Source organism: Cyprinodon variegatus, unplaced genomic scaffold (assembly GCF_000732505.1).
Source record: "Cyprinodon variegatus isolate N-32 unplaced genomic scaffold, C_variegatus-1.0 Scaffold206, whole genome shotgun sequence".
Lineage (NCBI taxonomy): Eukaryota > Metazoa > Chordata > Actinopteri > Cyprinodontiformes > Cyprinodontidae > Cyprinodon > Cyprinodon variegatus.
This window is the reverse complement of record NW_015150659.1, coordinates 661020-683895: the sequence shown is the minus strand read 5'-3', so window position 1 is coordinate 683895 and position 22876 is coordinate 661020. Positions and strand designations below refer to the sequence as shown.

The following is a 22876-nucleotide window of genomic DNA, read 5'->3' as shown; positions in this document are numbered from 1 at the left end:
ACGAAGCAAAACACACAAAACAAACCCACTCCAAAGTCTGCTAAGCCCTCTCTCTGCTTTATTTCTCTTTTATCCACCTCCCTTTTCTACGCCTAAATGTGCATTTATGGACTATATTAGTTTAAAAATGTTTTTTTTTTTCTTATTGCTAATAAGTATAATAACTAAGAGATGCATAACGGTCTGCTGACTGCTTTCCATCCCTGATCCATCGCGCTGCGTGTCCGTTTGGTGCGTGTATTTCACGCGCGCCTCTGTGCGCGCGTAATTGTGCGTCTCAGTTATTTATTTATTTGTTTTTTCTTCTTCTTAGCGGACATCGAATCACGTGCCAGGGCTTTCCGGGTCCTGGGCCAAGTTTCTTCGTGTCAGACCATCCACGGGGATTCAGGCAAAGGCAGCCCACGCGACCCAACCCACCCGCGCGCGCATCTCCATTCCACGCTGCGTAACCAACTCCTCAGCAAGGATGAACGGGTAGCAGACAGAAGGCATGGAGAGATGTTCGGTCTTTCAACAATCGACTGCGCGGATGAGGACCACTTCAAGCCACTCCTTTGACTTCACACAGTGATTTTATTTTCTTTTTTTAAGGAGTTGCTCATTTTATTTGATCACTTACGAGCAAAGGAATTAAACTGATTTTGTGGAGAGAAAAGGAAGGAAGAAAGGAGAGGGAAGGTCCAGGTTGCTGAGAAAGGCTGGGTGCGTCGGAAAGTCACGGATCATGCTTATGGGAACTCTCGATTCCATATTGATAAGGTATTTTAACACAAAGAAGTTTTTCAGGATTTACTTCATAGGAGAAAAGATTCAAAAAGAGAGAAGATGAGCGCTTTCTTACCTCCAATGGGTTTTTTTTCCTTTCTTTCTCACATTACTTTAAAAGCTGCAGTATTCTATTCTTTAATAATATTCCCAAAATCCTCTATGAAATGATTGGAAAATTTAATTTAATTTTCTCATGTGTGCACAAAAAGCACATTTAAGGAAAGCTTCAAAAAAGAGTAAAGTCTACTTTACTGGATTATCAGGACTAATGTTTCATTCTCTATGCCATTCCATTTATTTTAATAATCAGGATTAGTGTGGCGTAAATGGCTTTTTTCCTCATTTTTTGCCGCATACTCCCGTATGCCTACCACTGAATGGTGTGGGCTAAAAACCTTCAGTATACCAGACAGAGTGGACCATCTGTTCAATCACATAGCAACAGGAAGAGAAAGAGAGTTAGGGAAAAAAACACACAAAAAAACTTAAAAATTCTCAGTGTAAATCTGTGGGGGTAAGAAGTCTTTCATTACTGCACTGAATATGTCTATGAAGTCTAAATACACATTCACTTTTTTTAGCCATTTCAATGTCCATATGATACTTGAATGAATGTGTGTATTTTATTTTAATGAAACAAGCTATTTCAAACTTTTCTTATATCTTTTTTGTCAATAATGTTCACAAATTTAACAAAAAAGCTAAAAGTTCAATCATTAATGACAAATAAAAAAAACTAAAGAGTGACAATTTTTCCACAGAATATACATGTTTTGACCACCTATGATATTGCAGCTGCAGATCTTTTGCAATATATGTCCAGGAACTTGGCATAATTAAAGATTAAACATTTCTATCATTGCCATATAGAAAATTTGATTTACTGTAGTCAGTTTGGATGAATTAAAGTTGGTTTTGGGTCAGTGCTTTAACTGGGTGTTTGAATATTTTGTAGAATCATTCTGCAGGAAGGTAAACCTCTGTCTGGTCCTAAATCTTTTGCATACTAACATATTTGTTTTCATGGCTGCCCTGTATTTAGCTCCACCTATCCCTATCCCATTAAGCTTGACCAATTTTTTCATCTAACGTGAAAAAAAAAGCATCGCCACAGGCTGTAACTTCAAATTTTTGGTAATATTAATTGGACACACCATGATATCCTTCCATCAGACATTTTATTCACCATGTAAGCAAATTTCACTCTTATAGTATATCCCTTACATGGCTTACATTTAAAATGGACTGGTTTTACACTAATAAATGCTTGCCACACTTTTCAGATTTTTTTGTTGTATAGCAAATTTTAACATGTGGTGGTGGTGCTTTTACTTAGCAGTTTTTATGTTTTTTCAAACACTTTTCTATGGTTTCTCATCTGTGTTTTTAAATGAAAAAAAAAAGTTAAGATGCCCCAGTAAAGCCTATGCAAAGCACTGTATGTAATACTTATTATACAGTTTATTTTAGGACCATATTTGCTCTAAAAGTGTTATCTTACTAAGTTGGTAGATTTGCCTTGAAAAGTAAAATTCTGTTATTGTGTACAGACACTGGAAGCAAATTATGCAACTAATTAGATTCCCTTCAATTAGCAACTTATGTTGCTTAGGGGCTGATAGAAAGAGAAAGAGAAAGTGTTGGTGGTTTAGCTCATTGTGTCATTTTTTGATCACTATTTCACTTTCTTTTTTTTTCTCCACATCTGTTTCTTCATTGCAAACAACCAACCTGCATGTTGGGTGTCAATCTCAACATCAACCACTTCCTATACCCCTCCAACCCCTCATCCTCTGACCTCCCCTCTAGAGTGGCTCTGCCTGATGCTCTATCATGACTGATGGCGAGGGGAGAGCGCGGTTTCAGTACGAAGAGTGCCCAGAGAAGAGGGAGGTGCTGGAGGACGTGAGGCTTTCTGTATCAGCAGCCCACTGGACCGACTCTCCAGGTCATGATGTTGACCAAGATAGACAAAAAGGAGAAGGCCAAGAAGAGGAGCAAAAACAGGAGGAGGAGAAGGAGGAGGTGGAGAAGGAAAGGAGACAGAGCTTTAGTGTTCGAGGAGAAAGGAGAGACGAATGGAGAGCTGAAGTTCAGGAATGTGAGGAGGAGCAGGAGCCAGAGCTGGAAGTAGAAGCTGGGCCTACGCTGGGAGTCCGTATCACAGCACCAATCCGTGACCCGGACTGTGTGTCCGAGGAGGAGGAGCAGCAGCCGTATCCGGCCCTGGCTTCTGTGGCTTTCTTTTGCCTGAAGCAAACAACAAGACCCCGCAACTGGTGTCTTCGCATGGTCTGTAACCCATATCCTTTCATATGCTGGAGATAACTCTGACAACTGGTAAGGCCAAATATGAGCTCTTATGTTGACAGTTGTGTGAATTAGTGGTGGTTTTTGGATGTTTTGCCCCCTGAGCACCCAGGTCGGGATGGGGTGCAGGCTGCAAAAGTATTTAACCATTTAATTGAAACTTTCACGGTAAAATGCAGAGGGTGCCTTGTTAACAGACGGAAAAGCAGTAGAAAGTCTGCTAAGGGGAAAACCATCAGAAAAAGATGTCTATTTTTATTTTTAATAACCTGTGGCTCCTGTGTTCCCACAACACTAGATAACCTTTAAATGGAAAGCTGCTTATATGTCAAAAAAACCCTCAAACCCCTGAAAGATTCTATACTGGACCAACTTGCATGGGTAGAGCATTCACAAGGCATTACACTGGTGATACAGTGTACATGTCAACTGTCTGAACTAATGGGTTTAAACTTTTAGGGGTGTAGAAATCAGCAATAAGGTGTTTCACTTTCATCTGGTGGGGTATATTATTTGCTTGGTTGTTGCCTTTCCTTGGATGATCCTTTTGTGGAGCGGTTGTGCCTTGCTGACTTATTTCTTGTATATGCTGAATTTCAGGTTGTCTAAATCATGTTTGCGGAGTGTAAAGAAGAACTTGGTCCTTGACAAAAGATCAATGGATGCAGTCTTAAACATACACATCTATATACTTTATTAAAAGTATCCCATCAGTTAGGATCCAACAAACTGGCTTTGGTGAATGTTCAATCCATCTGTCCATCCATCCGTCAGATAAATATATACTTCCAGGCCGAAGTGAGAAAAAAAAGTGAAATTTGCAGCTAAGAAGATATCGATATGTTCATAGAAATGGAAAAACAATCCCATATTTAATTAAATGCTGCCCAACATCCTTTCAAAGAGTAGTGCTGTGGGCCACTACCTCAACCCAAAGTACTGAAAGGCTTTGCAGTCCTTGCACTGCAGTCTGTCCTGAAGTTGGGGGCTCCTCCCTCTACCAATAAATGTAATATATTTGTACAATATTATGTAATAATAATATTGTACAATATTTTATCAATCTAGAATAAATCAGTGCACTAAAGTAAATCAGTGAATTTCTGGAATCCTGTTTTTATGAAATTGAAACGTTAACTTAGATTCTATAAAGACATTAAAAAAAACCTGTAAAAAAACAAACAAACTGGAAATAAAAAATGAATATATCTATATGAAACAATCCCTTAAAACAAAGAAAAAACAACACAAGAAAAGAAAAAACAAAAAGCAGTCTAAGTTGTGACACAAAAAAAGTAAGATTTGACGGAACAAAGTCTATAAATGTATTTTAAACATATGCATTTTGGAAATCACTTATCTCTCCTACTACATTACACAGCATTTCACAATGTCCATTGCAATTACATGCTGATGACATATTATGCTAATAAATTTAGACATCATGTATTAACCTGTACAAACATTTAGGACAATGAGGCGTCGCTACCAGACTTTACTAAAGTCCTACATTAACAACAAGTTGATAACATTTCAAAATGCAGACTTCTCTTTGACCAGAAACCTTGCAGTTGTTTTTTTTAGATCTGGTGGGAAAGCATCCCATCACACCCCAAATCAATATTGGACATGTAATCATTATTGACAGAATTTAATTTACAGGTCTGTCCCTAATCGACTTGTATTGGCATTATTTGGTTCTGAGGTGACGTTTTTATCAATATCAGTCAATATCTAAGCTGCCTTAATGTTTAGAAAAATTCAGCAGGTTTTAATTACAATATCCAAGTACCCTGATTCCATTAACCACTTTATGCCTACAATGATTTAGGTAACTCTTATGACAAACATATCCATGAGTTTGCTACTGTAATGCCTAAAAATCAGGTCAACATGGGAATACTGATCATAACTTGAATCTATTAAGGTGTTTGAGAAAACTGTCTTGGGGCTGTTTGCTACAGTCTGTAATTTGTAAGGCTTTTTTCCATTTTAACAAAAAAAAAAGTCTTGCTTTCATAAATACATATTCTACCAAATCGTAATAACAGTCATATATAAAAATGAAAGCTGTCCCATAGCTTAGAATCAGTTGTTTATAAGTACATAGGTAAGGGTGCATTCATAGGAGGATGCCATATAAAATACCTGTATATGAATGTGTTACATACCTGTTGGACTGAACTTATGGCAGAATCTACAGCCATTTCTTCGAATCCGTTTATTTACATCTGCAACATTTTGATCAGGCAACTACATAGCCACCTAATGGGCTTCATTATTTATTTTAGCTGATTGACAAGGCTAATAGGGGTTGATGTCTTCCCTCTCTTCAGAAAGAATAGATCAACAGAGTTATGTAGGTTTTCTTTTCTTGGGACAAATAACCTTTATTTTAAAAATGGTCTGACTGGTAATTGACAGAATGAGAAGGGTAGACATGCAGATAAGGAGTCCAGGACTTGAACCCAAGTCAAGGAACTTGTCAAGGACTATGGCTTTTGTGCCAGACATCCAGAGGGCTACCTTATGGGTCAGGATCTTTCCCTCTGCGTGGCAACCCGGGGGAGAGCTATATGTAAAGCTTCTTTCATTAAAAGCTGTAGGTTTATACCTACTTGTCAATAGTATAGCCATCTCCTAAAACATAAGACAATATAAAAGGGCATTATAAAAAAATAAATCTGTTTTCTTTTAGAACAGATTTTGTATTGTCTCTTATTAGCATTTATATACATGTATTTTATATTTAACAAATTGGCAAATTGGTTCACACTATCAGAGGTGCGACTGCTGTGTGAGCATTGCAAGGAACTAAAGTCACGAAAATCAGTGTGTAAACTCACATTATCCGTGATGGAGTGTGGAAAGAAGTTTGACAGGATCAACAGGATGTTCCTGGATTTCCTGATTTTCAAGAGCCAAAAAAGGAAAAGGTCAGATACCAGATATTAAAGCATTCTTGTGATTTTCACAATAAAATCAACCCTGCAAAATGGAAACATAAGGAAATAGAGGGGTTATTGGAGCATAAAAAATATGTTTATGCACAGGGATCCCCTGGAAGACTCAGAAAGAGCCTAATTTTTTCTGAACAGTTTCTGTATGCATAATCGTATCTTGGCCTGGCTGACTGCAGCGCCAGTATGAGTGACTTTTTGTAGCAAGTCTGCTCTGGATCAGGACCCCAGCTACACAATTGTCACTTTAAGCCCAGAAAAAGAACCCTTTTTATAATTGGAGAATAGCATTTTGCATTTTTTACAGGTTTTTTATTTTTTATTTTTTACACTTTTCTTATTATCTTCTATTCGTCAAGATTGGAAGGCCATTTTCCTAATTTTCAGCATCCTTCAAAGATTCTGTAAAATTCAGGGATTCTGGCTGTGCTTCTTTAAATGTTAAAATTACTTACAATCAGAGAAACATGTTGAGCAAATTGTAGGACCATTCTACACCAAAATCTGCCTGCAATATGAATAATTTGAAGCGTAGCTATACAACTATGTATGCATGGGTGGTTAGGAGATTTTCATTGTATTTAAATAAATGGAAATGCTTTTCTGCTATAACATAATTGTTCTTAGTTACAATAGAAAAGCAACACTTATGCTTCTGTGGGCAAATTAAATTAAAATCATAACTTTTACTTCTTAGATGCACGTTAGTAGAATGCAAACCAGATGTCTTCGTTTTATTCAAATTTCTCTTTTTTTTCTTACTGTACAGTAGGAAATTGTAGCACCTAAATGCTATAGATTACAGCAATATTAAGAGGTCCTTCTATAATGATACCACTTTTTTTTCTGTACATGCCCATTTGTGTGGGTTTGTAATTTTATCTCAATAACATTCCGGATATTTTAATGGTCTTCAGTGCTTTGGAGATAAATTGGTAATGCGTTAGAAGTTTGAGAAGACATAGATTCTACAAACAAGGGTAAATATGGAGTGAAGGACTCTTATATCCTGTGTGTCTCCACATATTTATCATAAGCAACTTCCCCTAGAAAAAAACAAAACAAAAAAAATTGAAACACCCTTATATAGCAGCAGTTACAACAGATCAAAACTGCTTGCAAAATCCTGTTTACTTACGTTGATTAGCTCTTGCAAGCGAAGCTGATGAATCATACCCTTTTCAGCACGACAAGCCGTGACGCAGGTCAAAAACTCAAATTGCTGATCTGCCTGAATAGGTCAATGTGCGTCAGCCGACTCTTCCTCACGACCCTCATCTTGAGAACAGCTCAGTATAGATACGCTGCTTCCTGGCTTCAATGTTTTGATTCCTCAGGCAGTGCCTGAATTGATTGTGTGCATCTATAGGAGAGAGGGTATGTGATTGACAGGTTCTGTCATGACTTGTACGTTTTTTAGCTGTCCAGAATTTACACATTCTATATATGAGGTCCTCTGGTTGGAAGATGTGTTATTAAATGTACCTTTATTCTAAAGGTCTTTGGATGATTCATATCTTATACAACCCATTTAGATCAATCAGGTTTTAATGAGCTCATTAAAGGTCAATCAGTGGAGCACCAATCTTTCTATCAGATGCACATATAGTCTAAGTTAAATCTAAACAACACAGCTACATGTTAAAAAATATATTATAAATGATTAAATATCCATGTTTTCATTTTGCCTGCATGATATTTCTTCCTATGTACTAGTTTCCTCTTAAAGTTCAAAAGACACTACAAAAAACCTATCCGGGGTTTAATCTGCCTATGGCCCGAAGATTGCTGTATATAGGAGGACAAATTGGCAAAACTTTGCAAGGATACATGGGTATAGAAATGGATGGTTTGAAATATAAAATATATTTTTCTCCCATCAAGTACATACTGTATTTAAGAAATAGGTTTGACTCTTCTTACTTTAAGGTAGCTCAGTGGTGCTCAGGACTAGGGCAGGGCGATATGACCTCAAATCAATATCATGATAAATACGGCAGTTTTACCTCAATAATGATAAATGCACGATAAATGCTCCAAGTACTCTATGAGAAATAAAGGCATGTGCAGGAATGTATTTATTGAATAAATCACATTACATATTACTTTTAATCAAATATTAAAGTATTGTAGCCATTGAAGTTTAAACATTCAGAAATGTCTCATTGAACACGAGAAAAATGTTACCTCTCTTGAAAACATTTTTAATGGAGCCTTTTGCACATCTTTGAACTCAATAGCGTGGTTGTGCTGTAGGTGGTGGAGGTGAGATGTGTTACTTTGGGTAGTTCCGACAGTTTTCAGACTAACTTTGTCTTTTGCTCAACATCTGTGGTGTAATTTTGTTGTCACCGAACTGAGCGTGCAGTGATAACAATGTGCATTGTTAAAACTTTCACACACTCTCTTAAAACTGGTCTGCCATGCGCTCCATGTCATGATTTTGTCAAGAGCTCGGACCTGCATGCAGATAAACCAGTCCAGAGAGACAAGGGAAAAAGTTTAACAGTTTTATTGAGAAGTTTTGTGGAGGTTCCAGTGTTCTGAACACTGCTCAACCGGAACTGAAAGGTGAGGGGAAGACACTGCGGTTAGTTCAGGTTCAGTGGGAGAATTGATTCTCGGACTTGTAGAGGAGAAAAGGTTGGCAGACTTGCGTTTCCAGAGATTAGGTTTACTCTTAGACTCCAGCAGGTGAGGAATGTGTTCCGGTGTTTGTCTCATACGGAGGAGGGCGGACAGGGTTACCCAGAATGCGCTTGCTTGTAGATGAACGGAGAAAGACTGGCTGCCACTCAGATTTCCTGCGGTACTTGAACGGACTGTTGTGCAGATAAATCCCTTGCTCAGTGTGAAGCTGAAACGTTTCCTCAGGGAAAAGTGGATCCAAACCTCCGGTTTGTATCCTCAGCTCAGTTTGAAGCTCAGTTGATCCTTCCAGGGAGAGAAGGTCCGAAAAATCCAGTTTGCAGGATGACTTCCTGCTGGGAGGCAAAGTAAAAAAAAAAAATGGTAAGACTCAGGTTGACAAAAACTCAGTTTGACTCAGCAAAACTCAGCTTGGCTAGAGTACCCAAAACTGGCAAAACAAAAACTCAGGTTAGACTCTGTTAAACTAAGCATGGCTACAGTACCCCAAACTGGCACTCACTCTGGCCTCGAGGTAGTGGCAGTCAGCAGCTTAAGAACACTTCGTTAACGGGGTAACGCCTTGCAGGTGTGTGAGGAGGAGAATCAGAACCAGGCGCCGCCTGGTGGAGGAAGGAAGACAAACACACAAAAACACAGACCACACAGACTGGAGTCCTAACACTCCACTTTGACAACACGCGCTCTACTTCTTCTCTGCACTCTTGCTCAGCTCCACAGGGTGTTTCTTCTCTTTGTTTATGCTTCTGACTGGATCAGTGGAGTCATGTGATTTCCCACATGCAGCAGTAACTTAAATGGGAAGGAACCAGCCACCAGTGCACATAGGCAAAAAATTACGTTTATTTCTTACAATGACATGGCAAAATCATCGCCGGTTATTGTAGTGAATGACGATAACAGTAAAATGTGGTTCATTGCCTAGGCCTACTCAGGACACACTTTCAAGCTGACAACATTGTTTTTTTTTAATGATTCCTGAAATACTAAAGATATTATGAAAATGGAAACTTTGACATTTTGCATTCTAATCTCCCAACTGAACCTTTAAGTGTTGAACAACTGCTTCAAAGTCATGACTCAAAGTTTTTCAAACAGTCTTTTTTAAGTTAGTTGATAGGTTAAAAGCATTTGTGTTACATGGACTTATATTTTCTTTTACCACCATACATTCAATTCTATCTGAACATGGGAATGATATGCCAGTTAGTTTTATCTACAGTATACCTCGTCAAATTGTAGTTTAGGATTCGTAAATTGAACACAATCCATGTCTCTGTCGTTCACAGCACTGTTAAGACTGGTTACTAGTTAATATGGCTTTTTGTTTTAAAATAGTAGATACTCTCTTTCCTACTGTATATAGAATGGAGAAATAAGTTTAGTCCTTTTTTGCCCATATTTTTTAAGAGATTTGATTGGCATGAGAGAGAATAAGGTTCACTCTGTTACATGCCTAGTACTTTTATAACAGTTTGTATAATAAGGCTACCAGCTTATGCCATATGAGCTGACTTTACAGGACATCAAGCTGTGTTTTAATTCCTCTGTGTCTCTACATAAATGGGTGCGTGTTCATTGTCAGTTTTAAACAGTACAAACCTGGTGGTCCATAGTAGACTGTAAATATTACTTGAGGTGTAAACACAGTATCACTCAGCAGGACAGAGGAACAGAGAAATTGGTAATGGTCTGAACCTTATCCTTCACCTGCATCCTTGGTGCAAATCAAGTTAATGACAGTACAAGCGTAAGTCAAAATTAGATAGGAGTGGTTGTAAAATATCAAACGTGTGAGTCATTAATTCAGTGTGGCAATTAAACGCGGTCAACAGTTGCCTACAATTAGCACAATGGCATTTCAGCACAACAGCCTATGTCATTAATCTTTTTCGACATGTGCGTCATCAATAATCAGCTGAATGTACTCAGAACTGTACAGTAACACCATAAGTTTTCTAGAAAAATCTCTTGTTTTCTTAAGGCACTGATTACGTACTGGTTCCTGCCCTCAGAGCTCCCACAGTTCTTCTGTCACAGATTCAAAAAGGTGTTAAACACATGCTCAGGTAATTTTAATGATGCCTTATAAACCATAAGGTGAGTATACTGTAACTGTTCACTACCTCTTAGTAAAAAGCCCACACATATGTGAATGACAGAGCAAGGCTTGTGGAGCTTTGTATTCACACAGCCCTAGAGAACCATTTGGACAAAGAGGCTCAAGATTTGAATGTAGCATAAAGGTGCATTCACTATGAAAATGAATGCAGTGAGTGGAGCAAGTGATTTACATGTTATCCTTATGAGAAGGCATGTTTGGAGCACATTATTGTCCTGCAATGGAAAAGACACGTTTCAGCTGATGTGTATGTTGCAAATTAGGGAATCGAAGTGAAGTGGATTGACGAGAGGCATGGTGGACACAGATAGAGCAAAGCAGAATTTTTGTCCATTCTTGGTGTGTTAATCAGTCAGGGACTGGATGTGCTTGTGACGCAGGGTGCTTATTTCAGACAGAGTGTTTTCAGTCCAAAGCTCTCTAGAGGTTGATATTTCTAGATGCTGCTGCACAGCAGTATTCTTATACCGGATCCTGGATCAACAAAAGTAGCTGCCTGAAGAGATCAACAAGGTGTCAAGCACATGCTTAGGCAAATTTACTTATGTCTTGTAAACAATGAAGTGAGGGTAGAAGTCACAACTTCTAAGGCAGATGGTGATACTTTCGGAATTGGGAGCTGTTGTCTGGCTTTCCATATCACATTCACCTAGGGTCTGTGGATCCGACAACAAGAACTGGCAAGACTGTCCTGTCTGATGAAGGGATGAAGTTAACTAGTTAGAATTTTACAGTTGCATTGGCTTTGTCTGCATGGATTGTATTGGAGAGAGAAGCGAATTGTCAAGAGACCAACGCCAAGCGAACCATTGTGCTCAGCGAGAATACAACCGAAGAGGGGCCAAGTGAATACCATCAGGTTTTATTTGTTCAAAGTCTATACAAATGGTAAATGGTAAATGGTAAATGGCATGTACTTATATAGTGCCTTTATTCAAGTTAGGAGACCTGACCAAAGCGCTTTACACTACATTCATTCACCCATTCACACACACACTCACACACTGATGGTGGCAAGCTACATTGTAGCCACAGCTGCCCTGGGGCTCACTGACAGAAGCGAGGCTGCCGTACACTGGCGCCACCGGGCCCTCTGACCACCAAATGTCTGGAATATCATTATATTATGTGATAAGGGGCAAAGAATATGTTTTTGGTGTAATGTTGCATATATAATTATGAAAAATCATTGAAAGAATCACTGTGTCCTCTCCTCTCTTACTAATCTGACACTTCAATCTCTCCAATCAGCAATCTTTGAATGTCGTCAGACTTCTCTGGGCAGGATATTAAAACATGCAGAGTTTCATTTCATGCTTACATGTTCTGAACATGTCTATCATCTAAGAGACTTGTGGCAGCCTTCATTTTGGACTGCTCTGCCTTGCCTATGCCTACTTTTCCTGTTTCCTACCAAGGGTAAAGTTGATGACATTTTCATCACAACTGTAAACACAGACCTTACAAGTATCCAATGTGTTTATGAAACATTTTATGGAAAGATGACTGGCAGACATGGGCTTTGAGAGCCTAATTAGATTTTTTTCTTTTAACTAACAAAATATAAGCAGGGTTATGTGTAGCCTCAAAACACTAAACATCCATGGATGTTTTGTTATGAACATGTGAGGTTTGCCAGTCTTTGGCCCTATTTAGCTCAGAAGATTAAGTTATATCATTTTAGTCAGTGGATTACTGTGAGTCCAAAGGTAAAGTCCCCATGGTGAAGTGATTTAGATCTTTTACTCTGTTTGGGGGATACAGGTTTGATTGTGTTGCATCACATCCTGTGAAAAACATTTGCCAAATCTGTGAAAAAGTCATAATGTCAAGCTGTAGTTGATCTTAAATATGGGAGCAGCTGAAATGACCCAAGCATTAAGGCATCTAACAAAAGTCAGGATTGTTTATTTTATCAGCTCAGACATCATTATGGCCCCATTCTGGCATCAACACATGTCCTTATGTGAATGTTTTTCCTTTTTTTAATATTACAAACCACTTTTGACATTTAAACACAAGGCACTGTTGTTTCTGTGTGTTTTCAACAAAATACTGCTTGGGGATTTATTCCTGTTAAATTATAGTAATTCCTTTGGCACCACATGCTGCTCTGTATCAGAAATTGCTGCAATTTCAGATCAGAATTTTCGATGCAATAGGCTGGCAAGCATTGGATATACAACTTGTGATCAATTGTTGCTGTAAAAGAAAATTGAATGCATTGTCTTATTATTAGATTTTATTTATTATTGATTAATTTTATTTGAAACATTCAGATCCTTGTCTAACCTGTTTTAACCTCTAACCTCTTTTATTCTATCATAAACAGACATTTGTCATTCTGTTTGAGAAAGGTTTCTCTATGTTTACAGAAACAGCGAGAAATAGATACTGGATCGACTGATCCTTGATGCTTCTCAGGTCCTCTTTCAGGATTTTGTTCCATTTATTTTCCTTTGTCTTTTAAATTATAAGCCAGAGTCATCCTAATATTTTCACTAGTTGCATTTCTCATAAATAAAGCACACAATGTCCAGTATTAAATTATTTAAATGTGAATTAATTCAAATACATTTTTTTTCTGGTCCAATTTATTGAACCTGAGCTTTGCTGTCTGGGAAAAAGAAAATGCTTATCTACTATATTTATATTTGGGAATCCATACTGATTTAAAACTATTATCCATACCACTATATTGAAGAATGATAGCTTTAATGCTGGGATCCTTATTAATGCAAACTCAAATCCATATGCAGGGCTCAACTACTTTAATTTATTATTGTTGGGTAAATTAATCATGTCATCTATCCCATTAAAGATAATATGCTTACCTTAAACTGTGCTGCTGGATTTATCCTAATTTGTTTGCATAAATGCTAACTCCCACAGATGGAACAACTGAATGTCTGTAATTACACCTTGGTTCATTAAGAAGAAATCCATAATTAATCAAGAAATATGTCATGACTCAGAACAGAGGACACAGCATTCAAGGCAAGACAGACAAAGGGATAATTAAAAAGCATTTATTTAAAAACACGGATGATTGGAGTAGGAGCGGCTAGGGTGTCTATCACAGAAAACTCTGTAAAAGGAAACACAGGTTAGTGACCACGTAAGTCCAACAGAGGATGATATGAACGTGAGTCACCAAACTGGTTTAACAGTTCAGCCTGTGTCTTGAGAGCAAGGTAGGATCTAGTTGGTGGGCTGCCAACAAGATGCAGCGGGCGCAGCTAGATTGTCCCAGACGCTGCAGCCCCGGGGAAAGGAGAAGCAGCAGGAGTTCGGAGACAGATCAGGTAAACAGATGAGAACTGGAACAGGCAGGTTTAGAGGTTCAGAAGTCCAAAGACAGTTCAGGCAAACCGTTCAGACCCGAAAAAGGCAGGTCAGTGGTTGAGAGGCAGAACAGGTCAGGATCAGGTAATCAAAAACACTCAGATACGCTAAAAACACTCTCACCACTGAGATTAGACATGAACAGGCAGGCTCAATGGTTGAGAAGCAAGTATAATCTGGCCCTTATAACTTGATGCAAGCACCTTAAATAGAGGCAGGAGCAGGTGGATCAGATTAGCAGTGATTAGAAACCAGGTAGAGTTAGACACGTGAATGCAGTTAGCAATTAAGCCATTCATCAGCGCCAAGAGCATGACAAAATAATATTTCAAGCCTTGATGATTTCAAGAATAATTTAAAACTTTTATAAATTGGACACGTTTATAAAGATTAATGAAATAATTAAATTCCTTTAAATGGGAATATTCAACGTAAAGGTGGTTGTTTCTTTCAGACCACAGCAGTCTTGAGGGAAATCTTAAACAACTCTGCCCTCAGGTGCCAAATTCGACATACCCACCTCCTGTCACTCATGATTCACTGAAATCATAACAGAGATGTCATTCTTTTTTTCTACATCCTAAACTAATTTTATCTCCTTAGTGTAAGGAATGATAATAGCTAGCCTTGATGTCAGTGGGTTGTCCCTCTCTTGCCACCCAGACGTGCCTCCTGAGGTTCAAGTGAGAGGATGGAGGCGTTTGTAAACAAAAGACAGGCTTTGAATATCACTCCTTGTCTTTCTATATTTATATTAGGCACTGCATTTATGTGGGTTTGTCAGCTTGCTTGATGACTCATTATATTTGGCCTGTGCTCATCATAACAGCAGATTGAGGGTCGTTAGGTGCATTTCTCTGCAGAGACCGAGGGATCCTGTTTCTGTGACGTAGGAATCTCAGCCACTCCTTTGCAGTTCCCCAAAGTGTATTGTTTTATAAAAAACTATCATTGTAATTTCTTGGATGTCTTTACTATCTTCTTGTTTATAAAGGCATATTTTTTTTTTTGCATTTCAGAATTACAAAATCTTGGAATATAGTACATTTACCTCTGACGAGTTGGCAGTGTTCTTTTTGTTTTAATCATGACTGTCATTCATTAATATTTCCCAACAAACACTTAAAGGTATAACAGCAGATTTATACTGAGTGTGAACTGATACAGGTGGCAGGTGATTGTGTTTTGTAGCATTACAGCAAATTTATATTAATACTAATAAATAGCACCCTATTAACCTTTAAAGTTTGCGTTTTATACTTAATGAAATTTTAAAAAGTTAGAAAAAAAATCTTTTGTAGGAATTAATTCTGTCTTGTCTTTTCTTGCTGATATCCCCTTACTTATAGAACATTATTTCTGTTTTTAGTTCTTTAGCTAGAAACGATACATAAACAAATAGGTCTGTGGCCCCTCTAGGTGTTTATTAATGTTTACGTCTAAGTATGCATGGAAGCCATTTGGCAAACCAGCCTGCCCTGTGTGCTGGGTGTTAAGGCGTGTGTATTGTGGGATTACTTCAAGTGCAGTAAGATCTTTGTTTATCCCTCAGCTCTATGTTTACAGACTGCATCACAGAACGATCTGGAACTAATAGTGCCTCTTCTTATTTGTGTAAATGCTGTGTGCATGTGTGCCTTAAGTGCTTACATGTAACTGTACAAGTGTTAAGCATATTCACACACGCACACACATCAAGGCTGTCACAACTACTTTTGCCCAAAGTGCACGTCTGATTTTTACATGACTATGGTCTACTTTCAGTGCGTTTGGTCAAATGATATAGGCAGAGTGACAAGTTAGATTTTTTTTAAACAATAGTAAGAATAAAGAAGAGAGGCATATCTCCCTGGACTTGACTGATGAAGGGTTAGGGCTGATAAAATCTCCTGTAAGTCCTCAACTGTTTTAAGTTAAATGTTTAAGGAAATTCTTAATAAGGAGCGTGGCTTCTTGTTTCTGGGGTTCCAGATTCTGAATAATGATGTAACAACTGCTTAGCACACCTCAGCTTTAGCGTCTGGGCTTTAACAAAGTTTTTTCTTTTTTATCTTATCGCTTAGTTCTTTGTAGAAAATGTTTGGTTATTTTATTCTTTGGGGTTTTATTAGAGTAAATGTACTGTGCTTGCTGCATTGGTCTGCTCTACTCTTCGCTGACATTTGCTTCAGTCCTAATTTACCTCGGAAGAGCTCTCTGATCCTCTCCTGCTGCAAAGGCTGGAGGTGCTCCAAGTAGAATGCACACAATAAGGGCCAGTAATCAATGTTAAAGTTCCACCAAGACAATTGTAAAATGGACGTGAGACACTGGCTTCTTGCAGATTTTTATATTGCATCACAATATTGATTGCAATGTACAGACAAGCTGTACTTAGGTGTTTTTTTTGTTGTTATTTTGGCCCATTATTGTGCATTTAATGAATCTGTTATGGATAACCATAAATGATTAACCTAGACAGTGTAGATATATAGCTATAATCATATTTATTAGTATAGTGAGGCCTTGAAGAAAATCTTGTCTCTCCTTTTTAATTTAAATGCACTGCTGCCTTGCAGCAAGAAGATTTTGATGCCTGGCCCGTGGTCTTTCTGCATGGAGTTTGCATTTTCTCCCTGTGCATGTGTGGCTTCTCTCCAGGTACTCCGGCTTCCTCCCAAAGTCTTAAAATATGATTGTCAGGTTGATTGGCTTCTCTAAATCCTCCTTAAATGTGACTGTGTACGTGTATGGTTGTTTTTCCTGTTTCTCTCTGCGTTGCCTTGCGATAGACTGGCGACCTGTCCAGGGTGTACCCCGCTTCTAGCCCATTGACAGCTGGAGATAGGTACCAGCACTTCTCATGACCCCAGCAGGGATAAGTGTTTATGAAACTGGATGGATGGAAATTGTATAAGAGGTAACATTTGGGTCTAAAGTTAAAGTGTTGCTTTAAGCTAACAATTTTGCTTCGCAATACTGACCTCAGGGTAACATTTGAGAAAATGAAACTTATTGACACAGAAAATATGAACCTTGACAAAAGACACAACATATTTAAAAAATGTTTACTTGTAATGTGCAAGGCTGAAGCTGTCCCCGGATGAGTCAGGAGTGCTAACTAGGCTAAAAGACTTTCTACTTAGTAAAACAGATATGACACTTACCTGATCAAACATTTTTTTAGGTTCTAGTATGTACAGTACATTGCCTTGTCTTTATAAATAATTATACAACTTCTCAATCTGCTGGTATATAGAGGTCCGCTATCAGACTCCATGACAGTGAGGGAAAATGTTCCTTTTTAAGGGTGCATTATCGCCACTTGATTCTGAAAAATGAAAGTGGAGCAAAAACAGATACTGCAGTCATGACCAGGAGACAAAAGGGCAACATATAGATGTTTCTTTCAGCGCTGATCCCGCTGCATGGTTAACGTAGCATTGTGTTCACACTGATTTCCTATAGGGCATGGTAAAATGCTAAATTGGCTGTTGGTATGATGGTCACAGATCACTAATAAATGCCCATAACTAAAAATGTTCCTCTGGTTGTCTTACAATTAAATATTTTCGCTCTGACAGCAAATATTCACAAAGCATGTGTCCAGCATTAGCTTTTTATTCCATCGTTTTAATATTCATTTAATATTCATTCACAGTATTTACAACATTGGATATATATTTTTGTTTCCATTTTGCATTAGGGCCAACAAGTGACATTTTGCTTTCATCTGACTGGAGCACATTCATATGTGCTTACTGCATTTTGTGTATGGCTAGCAGCTTACTCTTTAGATGAAGTATTTTGGCCTTCTTGTAATAATAGCATTGTAATAGTTTAATTTCTGTGGCATACAGACCTGTGAAGAGCAGGACTACAAGTTTCTACAATCTTGCTGGATTTCTGCAGCTTCTCTGGAGCTACTTGACAAACATGTTTTGTTAGGCTGAAAATATCCTCCTCAATGTTTTCAGATTGATCAAACATAATTGCTGTTATATGTTTTTTTTTTATTCACGTAACTAAAATCCTTGTTCAATGCCCTTTTCACTTTTCAGCATGCCTTATGTCGGTTTTTAGATCTTCTTTACTTTTCAAATTTCTCTGCTGTCTAACTATATCTTATACAATAACCGTGAAACAAAAACACTCCATTTACTGTCCTATCAAATCCTATTAACCGTCCTCTAAAAATTTTAGGGAGGAGCTAGCTGGCACTTTTTTTCACCCCCCATACAGTGTGAATTAGAAGCCTGAATGAGCCTGCGTCCTACTTTGACATATTCCAGGTGCTTGTGGTTGTATATCACAGCTCTGAAATCATTTACTGCATTGGAGTGATGTAAGATAAACTATAAGCTAATTCTTGCGTTAAACTAGACAAAAACAAGAGGCTCACTATAGAGTTTTTGCTCTGTCTACTAAGTTCGTCTTTTAACTGAAGTCATCACTTAGGTTCCCTATAGTATCATTGCTGAGGTGATTGGCCATCCGATATGTGGGAAGGGATGTTTCAGCAGCAGTTGCTATGGGAGTCTATCCTTTTGGTGCTGGTCTGCAAGTATGTTTTCATGTACCAGTCCACCTCTAAACCCACAATAAAATCTTCTTTATAAAATTTGTTAACTGAACATGTTACACGCTCAAACAAATTCACAACTCTGATGATGGAAAATTACTCTGTTTGACTATTCCTGCCAGGGGATATTTGCACTGCTGAATAGTTGGCTGAGAAAAGTAAAAAGAGGAACAAGAAAGCCAAAGATAGATTGATGACTAAAAGCTGAGGAAAAAACGGAAGTCTAAGATGAAAAACAGACAAGAGAGTTCAAAGAGAGAGGACAGGAAGTCAAAAACAGAGGCAAGAACAAGGACAGGAGGGAAGAATGAAATGGATAAACAGGATAAAGGGAAGAATTAGAGCATTCAGAAGAATGGTGCAAAGGCTGAGCAGAGCTGAGGAAGATAATCAGGGGGAATGTGAGCAGTGAAAAAGAGCCATTTAATTGAAGTCCTTTTGGTAAAGTTTGTGTGCTTTAACAAGCAGCTTTTGCTGTCATCCTACAGTTGGACAAGGCTTTCAACCAATCACAGGTGTAAGAGGTGCACGCACTGCGCTCACCCTTCTCTATTGTGCTTCCTTTTGTCTTTTTCTGCTCTTTGATGGATGCTGCAGTAGGGATGCTGTGGTGTTCCAACATCAAGACATAATTCCACTCTCAAGCGACCCCCTCTCCCCTTATTCCTCCCACATCTCCTGTCCTGGCTTCAGCTGAATAATGTTTTCCTTTTCTTTGCCCTTGTTTCCTTTACCTCTCCTTTTTAGGTCTTCCAATTTTGCTCAAACATTTATGAGCACTGATTTATTGCTATCTTTCATGTTTTTATTTTCTTCATTTTCAGGATATTGCATTCTATTTGCATGCACTCATACACTGAAACATCCAGGCAAATAGATCACTTTCACATGAGACCACTCGCTGAAATGAATTGTAAGGGTTGTTTTCTTTCTCTTATCATTCCAGCCAGTGTCTCAGTGTTTGAAGTGGTCTGGGCTCTAGTGGTTTATTGATCTAAATGCACGGATATGGGGGCCATTGGTGTGTGATGTCCTGATTGCAAAGGTTGAGTAAGGAGATGATTGAGCTCTGCAAAATTAGATTTATCTTTTCTATAATACAGGAGGTGAGAAGATAATAGTGTCAATATATGTAGGTAGAAAACCAAGTGGTTTAGGATTCTAGCATATTCCAAAAAGACAGTGGTGCAAGCAGGTTTAAAGCAGCATTACGCGATTCCTAATTCCAGATATGTTAAATGATTTTTCAGGGCAAATTATAGCAGTTGGCGTGTATTGGGCGGCCCTTCTCAAAAACATATGTAAGTTGAGTGGGTCCAATCTGTCACTAAGTGAGTCATGGTACCTAGAGTGCTGCTTTGCAGCAGTATGAGCTTCCGTTTAACAGAAGAGCTAAGCTAAAAGTTGTTGTTACAACAAAACAGATATGACACTTACCTGATCAGACATAGTTTTGGTTCCTGGATTTAAAATTTGATCCAGAGTGGTGAATGTGGTCATGATTAGAGATGCACTGATCTGATAGCTGGATCAGATATCTCTTCCGATACTGACCATTGCTAGATTGGATATTGCTGCTTTGATATTGGAGATCCAGCAGTGAGCGTGAAATTTAATTGTTATTTCTTTCTTTTTTGCTTTTTTTTTTTTTTTTAATAAATAATATAAAGTTAATTTATATCTGTGTTAATTTATGACCTTTTTAAATGTTTATGTCAAGGCTAAAGCCTTCATTTCAATGGTAATATATATTACCATATATATATATATATATATATATATATATATATATATATATATATATATATATATATATATGTATATATATATATATGTATGTCTAATTCCTTTAAAAGTTGTAGTGGATCAGTATCTGATATCGGGAGATACAATTAGCCAAGATATCAGTAGTGGTTTGGATCAGAAGAAATTCATTTGTCTTATTTTGTGACCTTAAGGGGGGGGGGGGGCGGTTACACAGTCTTGCTTTAATACATAGTCTTGAATAGAATGAAGATTGAATTACATAGCTTTCCTGATCTACAGCAAAATGTGATTTTGTCCTCAAAACTTCCCAATACAATTCAATCGAATTAAGTTTGGAAGATATGTTTGATCTGAAGAACGGGTAACATGGGAATTTTATTTCTTCCTTTTTCTTTAATTAAAGCAGATTGACAGAGGTCACCATAGAGTTTTCTACAGGGTTGGGAATGATTCCCTAGAATTTCTATGCAGCGTGTTTAATGCTTTTCTGTTCAACAATCTTATGTTCAGCCTATGTGTTTGGGTCAGATTGTCTCGTTACGCCTGCAGTGCAGAGCTTGCATGGCAATGAACACCACAGCAGCTCTAATGTTGCTACTAATTCATTAACTGACTGAAAGATTGGTGTAATGATAAACAAAATTAAAAAGAACGAAGGAAAGAGATAGCATTTCACTGTCACGGCCTTCATTGTGAGGGATGTTCTTGATAATATGGATAGAGGTCAGCAGATCTACACAAGAGCTAATTATCTCTCCCTAAAGCCTGTAGGAAAGCAGAGTTCCTTGGTGACATCAACTCTACTGGTTAGACGAGCTTGTAAAACCAATGTCTGTGTACCCAAGGAAGGAAGGCCTGTATGCATGGATGCTCATGTGTTTGAAGATACATTTGCGTGCGAATGAAAGAGTAATGTCAAGATGGATGAATAAATAAAAGATCTGGGAAACCCATCAGCAATCCGCACTGGGTTGTCATGGCAATGCAGACAGCACGGCAAAGTGAGTCTTTTCCTGTGCTTGTTTATGAGTGAATTGTAGATCAAATCATATCACTGCAATGTTTTAGCAAGAACAATTAAGTTTTTTAAAGAATCTTTGTTCTCTGCAACAACAAAAAAGGCTGGTTATTTTTCTATTTCTGGTCCTCAAGGGTTTGGAATAACTTAAAAGCACAAAAAGGACTGCAGTTTAATTTATTTAACTATAGAAGAAATGAGGTTATGGATTTGGATAATATTTGCATGTTTTTGCAGTTTGGGGGGAAAAAAATTAAGAAAATCCTTTTTTTTTTTTTTTTTTAACACAACTTCTTGTGCCAGATGTACTTACCCCTGCATGCTTGTGCACATTAGATTAGAGATGCTTTTAGCACAGTTGTGTATAATGGATTTATCTGGGTACACTTCTGCATTCCCTTCAGAGACCCAAAATCTGCTGCCTAGTTTTTCTTGATCTGTTTCTGCTCTGTGTCCTTGCTGTCTACAGAAGTGACTCTTAATGCATTTGATAGTGACACTAAATTTACGCAAAAGGGCATAGACGGATTTAAAAGACTGCAGAGAGAGATAAAGCAGTTGAGTTTTGCATATGATGGTAATTGATGACTTCCAAAGGTGCAGAATTAAGAGTTTGTGTACATGTAATGACAGCAACTTTACAATCCCAGGTGAATAAACGAGTGCTTGCATGGAGGGAGTAAGAGGGAAAAGTTGGGACGACGGGATTCTCTCAGCAGCGAATTTCTCGCTGCAAACTCTACCTGGTTTCTAGGCAACAGAACAGCACTGCTGCATGTTAGAGTGTCGGGGAGGGGAAGGTTTGCTGGCCTACATGTGTGTGTGTGGGGGTGTACATGTCCATGTTTGAGTGCTGAGTCAATATCTCTATTATTTATGACTGTTCTGTAGTAAGAATGTGTGTTCATAGGCGGAGGGGAGATAAAGAAGATACTTAGGTTGTTAGTTTTTGTCGTTCATTTTGCTGTAAATTTAAGATCTAAATGAGGAAAAATACACAGGAAACACATTTGTGTCAGTCTTGCCCACTCACCCAAAACGATTTAAATCAGGTTAAGCTTCTCTTTGAAGTCCCTGATGGAGATCTGATAGAGAGGTGCAGCACAGCACAGAACACATGACATAAAAGATGGAGGTGGGAGGTTTTTGGCTGTTTCGACCTTCATTCTCGGAGCCCAAACTGCTGCTCATGTCTGATTTCTTTGGCTGAATTCATACCCATTGAAGGAGATAACTGAACTGCTAGTGAACTCCCAAAGATATCTGTAATGTTAGAGGAGCCATTGCATCTGCTTGTTTTATGCTGCATGACTCAATAAAGGCATCTGACCACTGCAAGTCGAGCCAAGGTTTGGATTTTTTTCTATCACCTA

The 22876-nt window shown here is 38.1% G+C and overlaps 1 protein-coding gene across 2 annotated transcripts in view; it reads left to right on the top strand.

The window, feature by feature from the left end:
* Window positions 1-409: 409 nt before the first annotated feature.
* Window positions 410-22876, top strand: part of LOC107088099 (voltage-dependent T-type calcium channel subunit alpha-1H-like) — a 152440-nt gene continuing 129973 nt past the window's right edge. For both annotated transcript variants that reach the window (XM_015380041.1, XM_015380042.1), the window contains exons 1-2: window positions 410-762; window positions 2581-3074. In XM_015380041.1, the coding sequence (XP_015235527.1) occupies window positions 2605-3074 (470 nt within the window). In that variant the 5' untranslated portion in view covers window positions 410-762; window positions 2581-2604. The remainder of the gene's footprint in view (window positions 763-2580; window positions 3075-22876) is intronic.